General features: G+C 41.3%; 1 protein-coding gene across 2 annotated transcripts; it reads left to right on the plus strand.

The window, feature by feature from the left end:
- The first annotated feature begins 650 nt into the window (after nt 1-650).
- LOC103530280 (general transcription factor IIH subunit 2) lies at nt 651-13,631 on the plus strand. Of its 2 annotated transcripts, XM_008495830.2 has the most exons (15): nt 651-995; nt 1,077-1,154; nt 2,210-2,246; nt 2,818-2,904; nt 3,686-3,736; nt 4,212-4,266; nt 4,656-4,761; nt 5,768-5,858; nt 6,019-6,106; nt 6,679-6,786; nt 8,059-8,122; nt 10,354-10,457; nt 12,381-12,483; nt 12,762-12,801; nt 13,214-13,631. In XM_008495830.2, exons 1-15 carry the CDS (start codon nt 940-942, stop codon nt 13,331-13,333), a joined length of 1,188 nt encoding a protein of 395 aa, XP_008494052.1. In that variant the 5' UTR covers nt 651-939; the 3' UTR covers nt 13,334-13,631. The 2 variants fall into 2 exon arrangements, with proteins under 2 accessions (XP_008494052.1, XP_030323813.1); XM_030467953.1 differs by lacking the exon at nt 3,686-3,736 and having other exon boundaries at nt 652-995.
- The last annotated feature ends 3,205 nt before the right edge of the window (nt 13,632-16,836 follow it).

Below are 16,836 nucleotides of genomic sequence, written 5' to 3' on the forward strand. Positions count from 1 at the left end.
GCACAGATCCTATGAGGAGAGGCTGAGAGATCTGGGGTTGTTCAGCCTGGAGAAGAGGAGGCTCAGGGGAGACCTCATCGCTCTCTACAACTACCTGAAAGGAGGGTGTAACCGAGTGGACGTTGGTCTCTTTTGCCAGACGACTTTCAACAAGACAAGAGGGCACGGTCTTAAGTTGTGCCAGGGGAAGTTTAGGTTAGATATTAGAAAGAATTTCTTTATGGAGAGAGTGATCAGGCATTGGAATGGGCTGCCCAGGGAAGTAGTGGATTCTCCATCCCTGGAGATATTTAAAAAGAGACTGGATGTGGCACTCAGTGCCATGGTCTAGCAACCACAACGGTGGTTCAAGGGTTGGACTTGATGATCTCTGAGGTCCCTTCCAACCCAGCCAATTCTATGGTTCTATGATTCTAACACTCTCCTAAATTTGGGGAGGCCGGGGTGGCCCTGCTCAGGAGCCCCTGAACTGCTTCGCTCCCCCCTGCCCGCGGCGAGACCGGGCTGGGGCGAGGAAGGGGGCGGCCTCAGGGCATTCTGAAGCTCTGGGCACGTTACCGGCGATACCAGCGACAGCCACCGGGCCTCGCCCCGCTCCCTCCTGCCCCCGGCTGCCCCCCAGCACCTTCGCTCTCCCCGGAACGATCGCTCCGGGGCCCGAGCGGGAGTCGGGGGGAGTTGGTGTAGCACCGGGGCGGAAGAAGGCGGGCCCTGCCCTTCGCGTGTCAGCGCGGAGCGGCCGCGGGGCCTGGAGATCGGTGCCAGCGGAACGCGGGATCGGTGCTCTCAGCCCTTCCCCGCGGCAGCTCTGCGGGGACCGCTCCGTCCTCACCCCCTGCGGTCCTGTAACGGCGCTGCCCTGCGGAATTGCGTCTGCTCGGCCGGGTACAGTGACTTGTCGGAGGGTTGGGAGCGGGACCGCAGAGCGAAGCCGCGGAGATGGATGAAGAACCCGAGCGGACCAAGCGCTGGGAAGGAGGCTACGAAAGAACATGGTAGGCTTTCCTTTCGCCTCTGTACTGGTGAAAGGCGAGAAAAACCTTCCCTTCTGCTTAACGACGTTCTGTCTTGCCTAGGGAAATTCTCAAAGAAGATGAGTCCGGATCTCTGAAAGCGACCATCGAGGACATTCTTTTTAAGGCAAAGAGGAAAAGGTATTTGTGTTGCCACGATCCAATAGTACTGGTTTGGTCAGCTATAAAGACTTAAGTTTTTGAAAACTACGTCCTCTAGCTTGATCTCATCCTGTCGGCCCCCTTGCCCCTTCAGAACTCCGCATGCCTGCTTCTTGCCTCCTGCTTGTTAATCGTGCTAGGAAAAATAGTAATTTATGTTTTACTTTTCATCTTAAGGCTGAATGTATGCAGGCTAGGTAGCCCAGATGTGTGCTAGTGAAAGAGGTGAGGCCTTTAGGTGAAGCAGTGCAGAGTGCTGACACTGTCACAGTGACTCTGAGGAAAACCCTCCAGCACACAGATTTTAAACACACAGATCACGCCTGTACCTGAATTTGGATTCTATAAGCTGAACATGAGCCAGCAGTGTGCCCAGGTAGCCAAGAAGGCCAATGGCATCCTGGCCTGGATCAGGAACTGTGTGGCCAGCAGGTCTAAGGAAGTGATTCTGCCCCTGTACTCAGCCCTGGTGAGGCCACACCTTGAGTACTGTGTCCAGTTCTGGGCCCCTCAGTTCAGGAAGGAGATTGAGGTGCTGGAGCAGGTCCAAAGGAGGGCAACTAGGCTGGTGAAGGGACTCGAGCACAGACCCTATGAGGAGAGGCTGAGGGAGCTGGGGGTGTTCAGCCTGGAGAAGAGGAGGCTCAGGGGAGACCTCATCGCTCTCTACAGCTACCTGAAAGGAGGTTGGAGCCAGGTGGGGGTTGGTCTCTTTTCCCAGACAACTCTCAGCAAGACAAGAGGACACGGTCTTAAGTTGTGCTAGGGGAGGTTTATGTTGTATATTAGAAAGAATTTCTTTATGGAGAGAGTGATCCGGCATTGGAATGGGCTGCCCAGGGAAGTAGTGGATTCTCCGTCTCTGGAGCTATTTAAAAAGAGACTGGATGTGGCACTCAGTGCCATGGTCTGGTAACTGCAATGGTAGTGGATCAAGGGTTGGACTTGATGATCTCTGAGGTCCCTTCTAACCCAGCCAATTCTATGATTCTATGATTCAATTATCTTACTTAAATCCTTTTTTGTTTTTTTAGACTCTATGAACACCATGGACAAGTTCGACTTGGAATGGTATGCTAATATCCTAACCCTTGTGTGTCTTCAGTCCAAAACTACTTGAACAGAGGTGATACACCTAATCTGAAATACTCAGGCTGAGTTAATGTGCTTGAGACCAAAGCCTGCATTTTTCAACAAAAGTTTTACTAAACACTCTTTGTTCATTGGCAGTGTGGGTGTGAAGCATGAGTATTCAGAGGTGGAGGTTTGGCATGGCTGCTGTGTCAGGGTGTGTTTTGCAACAGCAGTGAGAGCACGCACACTTGCGTGGTCAGTTTTCCATCATGAAAACTTGGCATAGTTTAAGTGAGCTGTAAATGATAGCATTACTTGATGCAACACTGAGTTTCTCAGAGGAAGAGGTGAAGGTAGCTTACCATGAGAGGAAAAGAACAGTGTGCATTTTCCAAGACAGTATTTTAATTATGAACGAAAAGTGGAAAAAATGCCTTACATTCTCAGTTGCTACATAGCTCCTCCCTGTTTGAGGCAGGAAGTAGTTGATTCTGTAGAAATACTGAATAGTGAATAGTTAATTTAAATACATAATTTCTGAGTAATACCTCTTATTGTGGAAATGCAGATGCGTCACCTTTATGTGGTTATTGATGGATCAAGAACCATGGAGGACCAAGATTTAAAACCAAACAGACTTACTTGCACATTAAAGGTATTTCTGTATTCAAAGATTTTCTCTCATTAATCCACTGTTCCTGTGTAAACCAGTTCCATTTTGCATTTAAAAGAATGGAAATCCTTGTGCCTAGATTATAAGCATAGCCTCATCTCTCCTCTCATCCCTGCTTTTTTTCCCCTTTCACCCGTCTCTAATTTTCCTGGGTTCTTTTACAGGAAATGTGCAGTAAAATGTGTGTGATACTATTCTGCCTTGCACAAATACTTCTGGGTGATAAAAGCACTTTGTAAGGACACATAATGAAAAGTTAATCTGTACTGCTGTCGCTAACCAGAGATGAAAGAAGAGCAAACACACTTTCTTTACACAATCAGATTTTTTTTCCTTACAGCTGTGTTTCTTACAGTTATTCTGGTTTAAATGGATGCTAGGCAGGAGTTGATCTGGATTGCTGCTTCAGGCTGTGGAGGACTTGAACTGTCCATTTTGTGCTGTATGGGTTTTGATGACTTTGTAGAGATTAGTGTACAGTTCTGGTGTGTCATAAACCTCCACTTGAACCAATAGTAATCTTAAACCTTATCATATGAAGTGAGTAAAATAAGGGGTGGTTGGTTTCTGAAATTTAAACTGCATTGGTAACATGGGTGGGAGGAGAAGAATGGAAGGGCCAGGGTGAAAAGAGAATGGAAAGGAAGGGCATGCTACCCCTTTTGTCCCCCAAACTTTTTTTAATTGGATGCTTTGCATCTACCACATACTTAAAGTATGTGGAGTAAAACTGGTTTTAACAGGCTTTAATTTTTCTTTATAGTTATTGGAATATTTTGTTGAAGAGTATTTTGACCAAAATCCTATTAGTCAGGTATGTACAACCATGCAAGAAACAAGTAACTGAAAAGTATTTGAAAAGTTAGTTATAGTTTTAACACTAATAAACTTCTTTCAACTGATGTGTTCTTCCCATCCCTTTGTCATCTGTCTGATGATATGCTTGTTTCTGCCTGAAGTAATTAAAATAAACCCATCTCTTCCTTGTTCCTAAATGTAAGGTCTAACACAGAAAAGTCTTGATTGATTATATTTTTTTTCAAGCATTTAGAATTTTGGAAGATTCATGTTTTGTACCATGTGGCAAAAGTATGGGGGATAAAGGAATGTATGTTAACCAATGCATGCTGTTGTGCTGCTGTTACATGTATAAGAAAACTTGTATAGTTAAGTAATTCTGATCCATTGAGAAGCATTAGGCAAACTGTTGTAAAATAAAAATTAACTCATTTTTAAACTTGGCTAAAAAGAATTGAAAAGTTTTGCTTTTTTTTTTTTTTCCCCTCCAGATTGGCTTAATTGTAACCAAGAGTAAAAGAGCTGAAAAAATGACAGAACTTTCAGGTAGGGAAGTAGTACATTTTTGTTATATTGGAGATTCTCTCATTTACTGTGTTGATACTATAATTTCTACCTGGATGATACTGCTGAAACTAAAGCTGCATTGACATATTTTTAATTTTTAACTTTAAAAAGTTGTAGATAAAAAACAGTGACTTTATTCTTTTGATTTCTTAAAGTTTCTAACAATGTAGTCTTTTTATTGCATTGTAAATGCATAAATGTCTTTCTGCTAATATATTGTTTACTATTTTCTGAATTCTGAGGAGAAACAAGAGTTACAAGCCAAAGTCTGTGAGTTGTTGCACAAAGTATATTTCATTAAATATATAGTTTAAGTATTTAGATTCTTATGGCTTGTTATTTCAGATGACTTGTTTTTTCACTTACAGGTAACTCAAAAAAACACATAACTGCTCTGAAGAAAGCAGTGGACATGAATTGCAGTGGAGAGCCATCACTATACAATTCCCTAAATCTGGCCATGCAGACATTAAAGTTAGTATACACTCACTAATGTATGGCGGGTTGGTTTGTTCGTTTTCTTTGGTTTCCATAATCATATAATGCTGAGTGAATTTTCGAAGGGGTAAAAACGTTATTTTTTACAAGTAGCATCTTGCATCATGCTGACCTGAGTCTTTTTTTTTTTTTTTTTTTTTTTTGTGTCCTCTTACAATATAAACTGTCAGGACATTAAATATGCTATTAGTGCAGAAGTTAATTTTCTAACACAAGATGCTTCTGTTTAGAGGTGTATTGCTTTTAAAAAGCAACAGTATTTTCAAAATAAATTAATTTTATGTTGCGTATGAATGTGGTGATGAAAGACCCTCAGTTAATCTGTTACTGAAGGGCTAAGGTACAAGAGAGGGCAGAGCTAGAAGCTAATAATGAAAGGTAAAGAAACAGCACTGAATCATACTAATAGGGTGACCATTTTGATATGCTTAGATTTGAAAACTTTTTTGTTACGTGAGGTGTTGAGACAGGATAAACATTTGTGGAAGACTGTTCTAACAAATAGCTAGAGCTAGAAACACTGACAGAACAAAGACAGTGTCATAACAATTGAATGACTATCTGGAAGATAGTTTTCCACTTAGAACTAAAACAGAGTAGTTAGAAAGAATGGATTTACACCTATAAACTGACTAGAGATTTTTATTTTAAGAAGTGAGGAAGTCTTACTGCAGTGTTGCTAGTTTGAAGGTGAATTTTACCTGTAGGAGTTCAGATTATGTAGAGAGATAATTTAAGCATTAGTGTGAACAATCAGGGAACAACTGCACCATCAAATGCTGTATTTTGGGTACTGGAAACGTTTGGCTTTTGGAAGGTGAAAATCTTGTGCTCAGAGAAGGATCTTAACCACAGTCTTTTACAATTTGTAGTGAACTTCCTAACACATGATGTTCTGGCTTTAGTATGTTGAAGTCCTTGGAAACTTCAGCATACAAGTAGCTTAGTTTTCAGAAGAAAATGAATTATGCACTTTCCTTAGGCACATGCCAGGACATACAAGCAGAGAGGTTTTGGTAGTCTTCAGCAGTCTGACAACATGTGATCCAGCCAACATCTATGATCTAATTAAGGTACAGAAATGAATTTTGACTATTACTTTGAACATCCAAGGTATTGGACTGAAAACATAACAGTTGCAGTGTCTTTGCCAGTTAATCTTAATTTAAAACTTTGAGCGTTTTTACTGTTTTCTGCATATGAATTTGAATGTATTTTTTTTTCTGTTTGAAGTGTTTAAAAGCAGTTAAGATACGAGTGTCTGTCATCGGCCTAAGTGCTGAAGTTCGAGTTTGTACAGTACTTGCCCGTGAAACTGGTGGTATGTATTTGAGCTTAAATAGTTATTGAACTTAAATAGTTACACTATCAAAACTAAGTAACTAGTTTGTCATGTGTTCATAATGTATTTCTGTATTTAAGGATGAACATTTCTGTTGTGCTGGCAAAAAATATAAGGGCTTCAGGGATCTACAAAATACATCGTATAAAGTGTAATAATTACAAACTGGTAGCTGCATTTATTGACAGAAGAAACATACGTGTTTTAAAATACAGTGTTCCACATAAAAAGGTATTTGATGTGGAATTTAACTGATGCAACATGTCAATATCAGTTACTAGAGAGTATCATCAGAGTACCATTAAGTATCATGACTGTGGAGTAATGATAGAGAAAAAGGTATAGGCCTTCTTATCTAATTAAACATTATGCTGTTACTAATCCTAAAACTTGTTAAAAACTTTTAAAATGCTGCTTTTGGTAGCGTTTACAGGACCTTAACAGGGTTGGCTAAATTATTTTTTTACATAAGTTGTTTTTATGTAATTTGGAGGATATGTTTGTGCTCTTATCTGCTCATAATCTGAGTAATGCATTTCTGTCTGTCATAGGAACATACCACGTTATTTTAGATGAAAGTCACTATAAGGAACTACTGATGCATCATGTTAGTCCTCCACCTGCGAGTTCCAATTCTGAGTGCTCCCTTATTCGCATGGGTAGGATATGGTTTTGTTAAAGCTCAAAATTTGCAGATCTTATCCTTTCCTTCACATCCTTTGTGCTGCAGCTGCACAAACACTTAAAAGCATAATAAAGACATTGCACAACTGTGGGGGGTTTATTGTTTAAATTTTCATTTTGATAAATGGGTATCAGTTTTCTTAGTGTTCCTGCAGAGAACTCAGCTTTTAAATTAAGTAAAACAATTAAGATAAATTTCTCAGTTGTAGTTGTAAACAACGAAGTGGACTGATACTTCTTGTTCATAATAGTATTAATGCAATATTTTGAAATGAAGGATGAAAACCTCTTTTGTGTATCCCTTTGTTTTGTTGTTTTGGGATTTGTTTCCCTACAGATTGTGACTGTAATGAGCTTAATTGGCTGTAAGAGCTGTATGTTTGGCCATGCAGCACATGTTTGTTTAGGAGGACTGTTGTGGTGTTCATTCAAAAACTGGATTAGCTGCTTTTTTTTTAAGCCTGGAGTTAAACCAGAATGGGAACTCCAATGCTTTGAATTAGAGCACTGACTCCTCACCCATTTTTATAGATAAGAATCTATGTAATTTTATGAGTAGACCTAAATACTGAAGAGATTTACTTATAGGTAAAGCCTGAGTGGCAGTCAAAAAAATTGATTGCCTACTTGACATGAGTGGTAAAAAATAAAGAAGAAAGAAGGGGATCTGTTGGAGCCTCCTCAAAGTGCTGTAGTCTTATCTGTCATGTAGTGCAGTTTGAAGGTGAACATACACTTGGTGTCTACATAAAAAAATCTTTTCCCCTTAATCAGAAACCATTGTTCAAGTCAACATTCATAAAGTGCTCTTTCTGCTTTTCTGCCATGGCACATAATTTTCTTTTTATTGGTTCTTTGAAAATGGGACTCCAAGGAGTCTGTGAAAAGACTGGGGGAAACACAATCATTGAATGGCTTGGGTTGGGAGGGACCTTAGAGATCATATAGTTCCAACCCCCTGGATGTCTTCCACTCCAGAAGTTTCCCTGACCCAGGTCCAGGACCCTGCATGTGACCTTGTTCAACCCCATAAGGTCCACAGAGGCCCATTTGTTGGTGAGTGTAGGTAGAGAGCTTTACAAAGAATTTCATACCTGCTAAGAGTGCATTACTGCTCTAACACCAGAGAAGCAAAAGAAGATTGTGCCTTATTGTTGGAATAATCTTTGAACTGCTCCACTAAAGTAAGAAATTGAAAGATTACATGCACGTTTAAAATTGGTAATATGGGATGTTTTTCTCCTCAGGTTTTCCTCAACATACAATTGCTTCCCTATCTGATCAAGATGCAAAGCCGTCCTTTAGCATGGCGTAAGTAGAGTTGATGAGAATCCAATAATCAGTCATACAGAAAATCTGCTTGTCAGTGAAAATATTGCAAAATAACATGAAAAAAATCACAAGTAATATCTTGTGAGTTCTTAGAAGTATTTTTTTCCTTTTACACACCAGTATGTAGCCATAGTTACCTATGTAATATATGTTTTAAAAAACCTTACATTTAAATTTTTTAAGGTAGTAAATAGCTTTTAGATGTATTGTGCAGTGATTAGAACACAAGGGTGTTATAAGGTATTACAGTCACAACTACCAATTTTAGTTGCATTTTTTGACTCAAGTATTTTTATCACCATAGAGATAATGGTGAGGATGAAGGACATTATCTGTAATAAACTGGTTTTATCTATGTTCTGATGTGACTTTAGAAAGAAAGTTCAAACAGAGGCCTCGTTTGATTAGGGTAGCAGTGTTTCTGCCAGTAAAAGGAATCATAGATTTCAGGGATGTTAGAGAAGCCTGAATTTTCAGAAGGAAACAGTGTCTGCTGTTTGAAAGAAAAAAATCACAGAATGACAGAATGGCTTTGGTTGGAAGAGACCTTCAGGGTCATCCAGTCCAACCTTTGACCAACAATGTAAGCTCACCACTAAATCGTGTCCCTAAGGACCAGGTCCAGGTACCAGGTCCACACATTGTTTAAATACCTCCAGGGATGGTGACTCCACCACTGCCCTGGGCAGACTTGTCCAATGTTTGACAACCCTTTCTGTGAAAAAATGTTTCCTAATGTCCAGCCTAAACCTCCCCTGCCATAGTTTGCAACCATTCCCTCTGGTCCTGTCACAGTCCACCAAGGAGCAGAGGCTGTTTCCCTCCTCCCTCCAGTCTCCCCTGAGGTAGCTGAAGTGAGTGATAAGGTCTCCTCTCAGCCTCCTCCAGACTAAACACCCCCAGCTCCCTCAGCCACTCCTCACAGGACTTGTGCTCCAGGCCCTTCGTGAGCTTTGTTTGCCCTTCTCTGGACACGCTCCAGCACTTCTCTGTCCCTCTTACAGTGAGGTGCCCAGAACTGAACACAGGACTAAAGATGTGGCCTCACCAGAGCTGAGTACAGAGGGACAATCACGTCCCTATTGCTGCTGGCCACAGTTTTTCTAATACAAGCCAGGATGCCATTGGCCTTCTTGGCCACCTGCACACACTGCTGACTCATTAAGTTGTCTGTCAACCAACTCCCCCACGTCCCTTTCCAGCTTACAGCTCTCTAACCACACTTCGTCAAGTCTGTAGCTTACCATGGGGTTGTTACGACCCAGGTGCAAGACCTGGCATTTGGCCTTATTAAACCTCATACAATTAACCTTGGCCCCTTGGTCCAACCTGTGTAAGTCCCACTGTAAGGTTCCGTTACCCTACAGCAGATGGACACAGCCACCTGGTTTCACGTCATCTCAAATTTAATGAGGGTGCACTCAGTCCCCTCATCCAAATCATTAATGAAGAGATTAAAAAGAGCAGGCCCCGGGACTGAACCCTGGGGGTCAATGCTGAGCGACCGGGCATCAGCCAGGTATAGTTCCATTCACTATCACACTCTGGGCCTGGATATCCAGCTTGTTTTTTATCCAGTGCAGAGTGTATTTATCCAAGCCCTGTGCCATAAATTTCTGAAGAAGAGCGATACGGGAGATACTGCCAAAGGCTTTACTAGAGTCAAGGTAGACCATGTCCACAGCTCTTCCCTCATTCAGTAGGTTAGTCAGCTTGTTGTAGGAGGACATCAGGTTAGTCAGATGGGACCTACCTTGCATAAACCCATGCTGACTGGGCCTGATCACTTGTCTTTCATGTACTGTGTGATAGCACTCAAGATGACCTGCTCCATAACCTTCTCTGGCACTGAGGTCCAACTGAACTTGATGCCAGGGAAGTACTAGCATGCATCTTACAATGCACCTTATGCAAGTCAATACAGAATATTTGTGTGTATGTAAGTAGAAATACTAGTGCTGTTATCTTTTATAACTTTTGAAAAAAGATATATTGTCTCCTTTCCATGGGAAAATTGGTCTTTTTTCTGTTTCTGTAGTAAAAATGTGCTTCCTGATATCTCACCCTATCCCATCTTTTCTGAGAGTTCTATATACATGCAACTGTTGCTTGAAAGCTACTGAAACTATTTGTTTAAAGAACTATATAGTATTTGTAGTTATTGGATATTAAAGTGTTGTATCTTAGTTACTAAATTGTTTCTGCTCCAGGCAATTGGAAAACAACAGTGAGCCGGGTCTTACACTGGGTGGCTATTTCTGTCCCCAGTGCAGAGCCAAATACTGTGAGCTTCCTGTGGAATGCAAAATCTGTGGTGAGTAGCAAGAAAAGGTGAGCAGATGAATTATGAGTTAGGGGTAAGAGAGTTCAGGTGTAGAAAAATTCAGCTCTATTTAGGAATGAAAAGCCAACTCTGCTGTAAGAAGTCTGCGTTCCCATGTCCTTAGATGTCAGCTTTGTACAGAGATCTTTCAGGACAATACATGTAACAGTAAAGCTGTGTCATATTCCCTAGTATTCTATTACAGCCTGAAAGCCCTGAAGAAAAGGGGACAAGAAGATTGAATCACGTATAAATGGTAACAACTTCCTCAAGAATCCTGGTATAACAGACCTGCTAATGTGTGCAGACACACTCCTCAGTGCAAGGTCACAAAGATAACGAGTTCTTTGGAGTAAAAGCACAGAAGTACCCCATCCCTGAGTATGTGGGTGAAAGGTTGAACTACAGTACAGGCTGCACAGTGATACATGAGGTGGTAGAGATGTAAATGGAAGCCCTTCAGTCTTTCAAGTATTAATGGCCTGTGCAGCCACTGGAACCTCCCTCCACTCCCCCCCTCCTCTTTCTGGCCTTAATAAGTTTGAGAAGGAGGATTAGTATATTCTTTTGTACTACCACTGTGTGACCAACAGAGTTCATCTTGTTACCTTCCACAGGCTAAAATGTAATAGGTATTGCTAAGATGTGTGGTTTTGGCAGAAGGATGAATAATTGCAGTTCTGGGTTGCCTTGTCCTAGTTTCTTGTTAAGATTTTTGCATCAGCATGTTTCATTTCAGCAAGGTAGTAGTGTAACTGGAGAAATCCTGCGTATCAGCAACAGATTCTTCACAGCTGCAGCTGTCAGCAGAACAAGAGCTTGGAAGTTTACACTGCATGTGAGTGTAATCAAATTTGTGCCAGCCCATGCCTCAGCTAATACAAACTTGTTGTCGTGGTTTATCCCAGCTGGCAACTAAGCCCTGTACAGACAGTACCTCATCTCCTCCTCTACCTGTGGTGGGATGGGAGAGAGAATTTGAAGGGTAAAAGTGAGAAAACTTGTGGGTCGAGATAAACACACATTAATAAATAAAGCAGAATCCATGCTCAGCTCACAAGCTGAACAAAGGAAGGGTTTCATCTACTACCTATCAGCAGCTGTCTTCGGGAAAACAAGGTTCTGTCATGTGTAACCCTTAAGAACACAGATGCTATAACTCTGAATCCTTCCCCCTTCTGCATTTTTGACCCAGATTTTATGGCAGAGCACAACATTCTGTGGTCTGGAATATCCCTTTGTCCAGTTTGGTTCAGCTGTCCCAGCTGCATCCCCTCACAACTTCTTGTGCACTCCCAGCCTACTCACTGGTGGGCTGTTGTGAGAAGCAGAAAAGGCCTTTAGGTGTGTAATCACTGCCCAGGGAACACATCCCTGCATTATCAACACTGTTTTCAGCACATATCCAAAACAGAGCTGCATACCAGTTACTATGAAGGAAATGAACTGTAGCCCAGCCAAAACCAGGAGACCTGTTCTAGCTGAAACAGGGCTGTCACATGGCTTTGGCAGTATTAAAGCAGGCTGCAGCAGAGCCTTGCTGTTTGGCACCTCTGTAACTGGTGTGAAACAGCAGGACCATGGTTGCTGCAGAACAAGAAGGCTCTTATTACTGCATTTCTTTATGGCATGAGGATGAACAACGTGCCAACTTAACTGTGCATTGTGGATGTACTTCTAAAGACTGGTTAACCTTTAATTAGAAGTCTAGGCAATTTGTTTTTTCTTAAATTTATACGTGGATTTAATTTTGGAAAGGATTACAGGTTTGGATTATAGAAGCTAATAAACAGTTTTATAGTTCAGTTTCTGAAAAGGTCTGAATTACTTGTTTTCCTTTTTGCTTTGTGTAATACATAGAAGCTTTGGAGTAAGTCCTCTTGTGTAAGAATTTTGATGTGCCTGTATTTGCAGGTCTTACATTAGTGTCTGCACCTCACTTGGCTCGGTCTTACCATCACTTGTTTCCTTTGGATGCCTTTCAGGAGGTTCCTCTGGAGGAGTATCAGGGTGAACGGTACGTAGATCATATTTGTGATCATGACAGAAAAAGGGTCCACAAGTATACTCATGAGATTAAGAATAGCTGCCAACAGCTGCTTTGCAGCTGGAGACACTGGAAATCTCGGGTAATTAGAAGTGTTTGTAGTGACCATTAACAGTTACCCTGTGTGCTCAGGTGAATAGCAAAAATACTGGCTATAAATTGTTACAAAGTATAAGACTTTTTTTTAACACTATTATATACAACCTTGACTTTTGCAGTTCAGTTTCAATCCACACTTTTGCTTTTAGGTGTTGTCAAGGCTGCCAGGGAGAAATGAAAGATCAAAACGTAAGTATGTTGAACTGCATTGGAATTTGCACAGAGGGGTGTCAGAAGCAGAGGCAATCATTTAATATACTCTGCTATAGACCAGAAGAATATTTGGGACGTTTATCTAATGGTTAACTAGAGTTCTCTGATATGGAGCCACATCTTTTAGACTGCAAAGTCGTGGGAAGGGATTTCCTGGAGTTGCATGAATTGTCTTCCACTCTTAAATGTTCAGAACAATCTACAGTGGCTCAAGCTCAGCCCTTTGGACATCCTTGCTGTCAGAAGCTTTAATTCAGTTAGGTTTCTCTGATGTTAGCAATGTAGTCTATTTACACTGTCTTGATGAGACAACCCCTGCCCCACTGTAGTGCTGGGATGGTGATAATATTTTTCTAATTTGACTTGATTTTCTGTCTTTTCCAAACAGGTTTACATATGTAAAGTGTGCCAGAATGCGTTTTGTGTAGATTGCGATTTGTTTGTTCATGATTCTCTGCACTGCTGTCCTGGATGTATACACGAGCACCCTGCTCCATTCTCTGTGTGAGGTCATCTCTTTAGAAACTACTGTATCTATGTTATTCTTGCACAAATCTATTTTGTTTATTCAGCCATAGCTTTCAGTGAGGCACCTCAGAACAAGAATGACCTTCGTGATTGCAGAAGGATGAACAATGGCATGGGAGCAAACTTTAATTTTTACCTAATGTATTAATGATTTTGTTACTGTTAATATACTCCTGAACTATCTGCATCTGATTTTTTCTTGTCTAAAAAACTCTGGCTCTTAAAATGCTTCTGAATTTTTTTGTGAGCAACATGTAAATTTGTAAATTTGAAAGGAGTAAAACTTGTTTGTATAATAATGTGGTGATTTTATTTCATTCTTTGTTAAAGAAAGAGCCTGGAAAATACATCATCTTGTTGTAAGCTGTTCATTTGGTGGATAGTTACAAAATATCTAAGAATTTAATAGTGATGTTTTCAAGCAGTAATTTTTGGGGAATAGTTCAAATATTAATTGGAACTATTGTAGTTACTCAGTAAGGCAATTCGAATAGAATTGTTGTAAATGTGCTGAAAACACGTTTTAGGTTTTAATGGTACAAAAAAATAATTTCAAATTGTCATATATTGAGTAGGAGGAACTAAAGGAAAAGGGCTTTCAGATTCCGAGAGGGGCGGAGAGAGGGGTCCATTCCCTCCCATCCCCTGCCCATCCTCTCTCAAGCTCATCAGACCCCAGCCCCTCCTCTCTTCCGCCCGCTCCGCTCCGTGCTGCCTTTCCCCTGCGCCCCTTCACTGCCCGCTGCCACCTGCCCTGCAGAATCCACATCCATCGGGAATGCGAAGAGCTCTGGCGCCCTCTCCTGAGGCGGCCCTGCTACAAGGGGCCCTCAGGCACCTATCCCTGACAGCATTGAGATCGGGTTATATATATACGTATATATATATATAAAATATATATATATTTGTATATATTTGTATTTTTGTTAGAACTCCCCCAGCACAACAGACAATAAGAAAGGGAAGCATTTGTCCTTATGTGAACATTGAAAAATGGAAATTGAGACAAATGCAAGACATTTTTTTTCTGTAATGCAGCCAGGGCCACTTGCTCAGTGATGTGTCTGACTTAACTTTAAAATAGTGAGCTTTGTTTTCTGATTAAGAACAGCAATAATCTAACAACCATAGAATCTTAAAAGTGCAGACAAGCAGACAAAATAAGAACCCCCCTGCCTTTCACGCTCACCATATACAAGCAATAGATGCTAATTTACAGTTTTTATAGACAGTTTTAATTGCAAGTCCTTTAAATTCTTACTTGTTAACATAGGTCTTTATGTCCTTTTGCTATTATTTACATCTGCAGGCATCTAGAGGGCAGTAGTTATTCTGTGTTGGCAGAGAAATCACTGGTTTTGCATGTGTGTTTCATTTTGTGCAAAGTCAAATAATCCCTATAAGCCCCTTGTGCTATCAGGTGAATGCAGTACCTGTTACTCTAAGGTACTTTTAAAAGTACTTTAGTTCTAAAACTAGCAGAACAAGGACATATTAATGTGTTTTGGCCAGCAGGCCATTCCAAGCCAGAGGAATTCCCTCAGCATTGACTTTTCTGGTACTGGTGAAAGCATCTTGATAAAATGTTTTCTGATAGTATATTCACCCTTACAATCAGCATTTCCTAATGTAAAAGGTTTTGTCAAGACACTCTAAAGCTGTTTTAGCTTTTTCTATTGATAAAAACCAGCTTACTTGGATGTAGAACCTGTGGTCATTATCTCCATTATCTGTTCCTTGTCACAGGAGGAGTTGGGTTTGTTGTACTTTTGCACCCTTCTCATTGAGTAGGAAAAACAGTTCAAGCTGGGTCATGAAAAGTGGTCATCAGGGTAAGGTAAGGATTAACTTTGGGGCTCTTTTTCAATACATATACTGCATATATGCATAATGGCATTTATTTAAATCTTACTGGAGCTGTTCGGAAGTAACAAGTACAGCTGGCAGATCTATTTTGAGACCCTGTATCTGTTTATGGATAACTAGTACTAAGAGCACGGACTAAGAGCTGGCTCTGTCCAGAACTCATGCTCTGTATCAGAACTTCCAAGTCATGGCAGGGCAAGAGCTTTATAGAGCATGGTGCAGAGACTGAGCAGCTCTGCAGGAAGCTGGTGTGGGTCCAGAAAGGGTATTTTGGTCAACCTAAACACAATTTTGTCTGCGTGGTGCTAGATGAATCTATCTTTACGACTCTGAACCTGATTGTGAGGCTGACAGTTCAGTTGTTTATTAAAACAGGGCTGGATCTCAGCTAAGTATTCTTTCCAGACCACTGAAGGCTGGAAGGGATCATTGCACTGAGGTACCAGGATGTCTCTGCACAGAGCTAGATAAGGTTCAGCAAAGGTTTTCAGCTCAAGCTGAAAATTCATTACTTGCGGTGTACAAACTAACCCCATGTTAAACAAGGTCAGTGCAGACCTAATGGATCAGAACAAAGAGAAGCTGTGGAAACTTGCTTTATTCAAAAGAAATACTATCAGCTGTCATTCAGTTTAACTGCTGGGCCAGAGTGTTGCCAACTTCTGTCCCAGCTGTTAAAGGTTCCACCACCCATTGCCTTTAAGGTAGTTTTAAACAATCCATTGTACCTTTCAGTTTTCCCTGATGCTACTGCATGATAGGGGATACGGTATACCCATTCAGTACCATGTTCTATGGCCCAGTTACTTTTGAGTTCCATTATCTGACTCAGTTCTTTCTGGTGTACTATGTCTCCACAAGCCTTGTTTCTCAAGGCCCAGGATGGTGTTCTGGGCTGTGGCATGAGGCACAGGACATGTTTCCAGCCATCCTGTACTTGCTTCCAGCACTGTAAGCACATAGCACTGGTGGGTTTGATGGAGAGTGATACAGTCGATTTGCCAGGCCTCCCCATACCCATATTTCAACCTTTTCCCTTCAAACCACAGAGGGTTCAACCTTTCAGCTTGCTTAATTGTGGCACATACATCCCAATCATGGATAAGCTGTGCAATACTGTCCAAAATTATGAGCCCGCCAAGACATGAGCCCACTGTTATGTTCCATCTCTTCCTTGATGACCTGAAGTGTCATGGGCCCACATGGCTAAAAGTAGTTCACCTTTATGATCCCAGTCCAGATCTATTTGGACACTTCAGCAGCCTCATCTGCTCATTCCCTGTTTCAGCATTCCTTAGGAGCCAGAGCTACTGAGCATGTATATGACAGACATTTACATCAAGTTTCTCTAACAGAGCAGCAATGTCTTTCCACAGTTCAGCAACCCAGATGGGTTTACCTCTATGTTGCCACTGCTTTAACCACCCCCATAAGGCATTTGCTGCCATCCATGAATCAGTATAAAGTCTCAGACACTGTTACCATTTCTACAGTCCCTGGATGATTGAGTCTTTCTGCTCTAGCTCTCTGAGCATAAGGCAATGCATTTACTCCATGAAGCATCGGTGGTATGATGAAGGGAAGATGCTCTACTTGTGTACATAAAACCCAGTACAG

This window comes from Calypte anna, chromosome Z (genome assembly GCF_003957555.1).
Source record: "Calypte anna isolate BGI_N300 chromosome Z, bCalAnn1_v1.p, whole genome shotgun sequence".
NCBI lineage: Eukaryota > Metazoa > Chordata > Aves > Apodiformes > Trochilidae > Calypte > Calypte anna.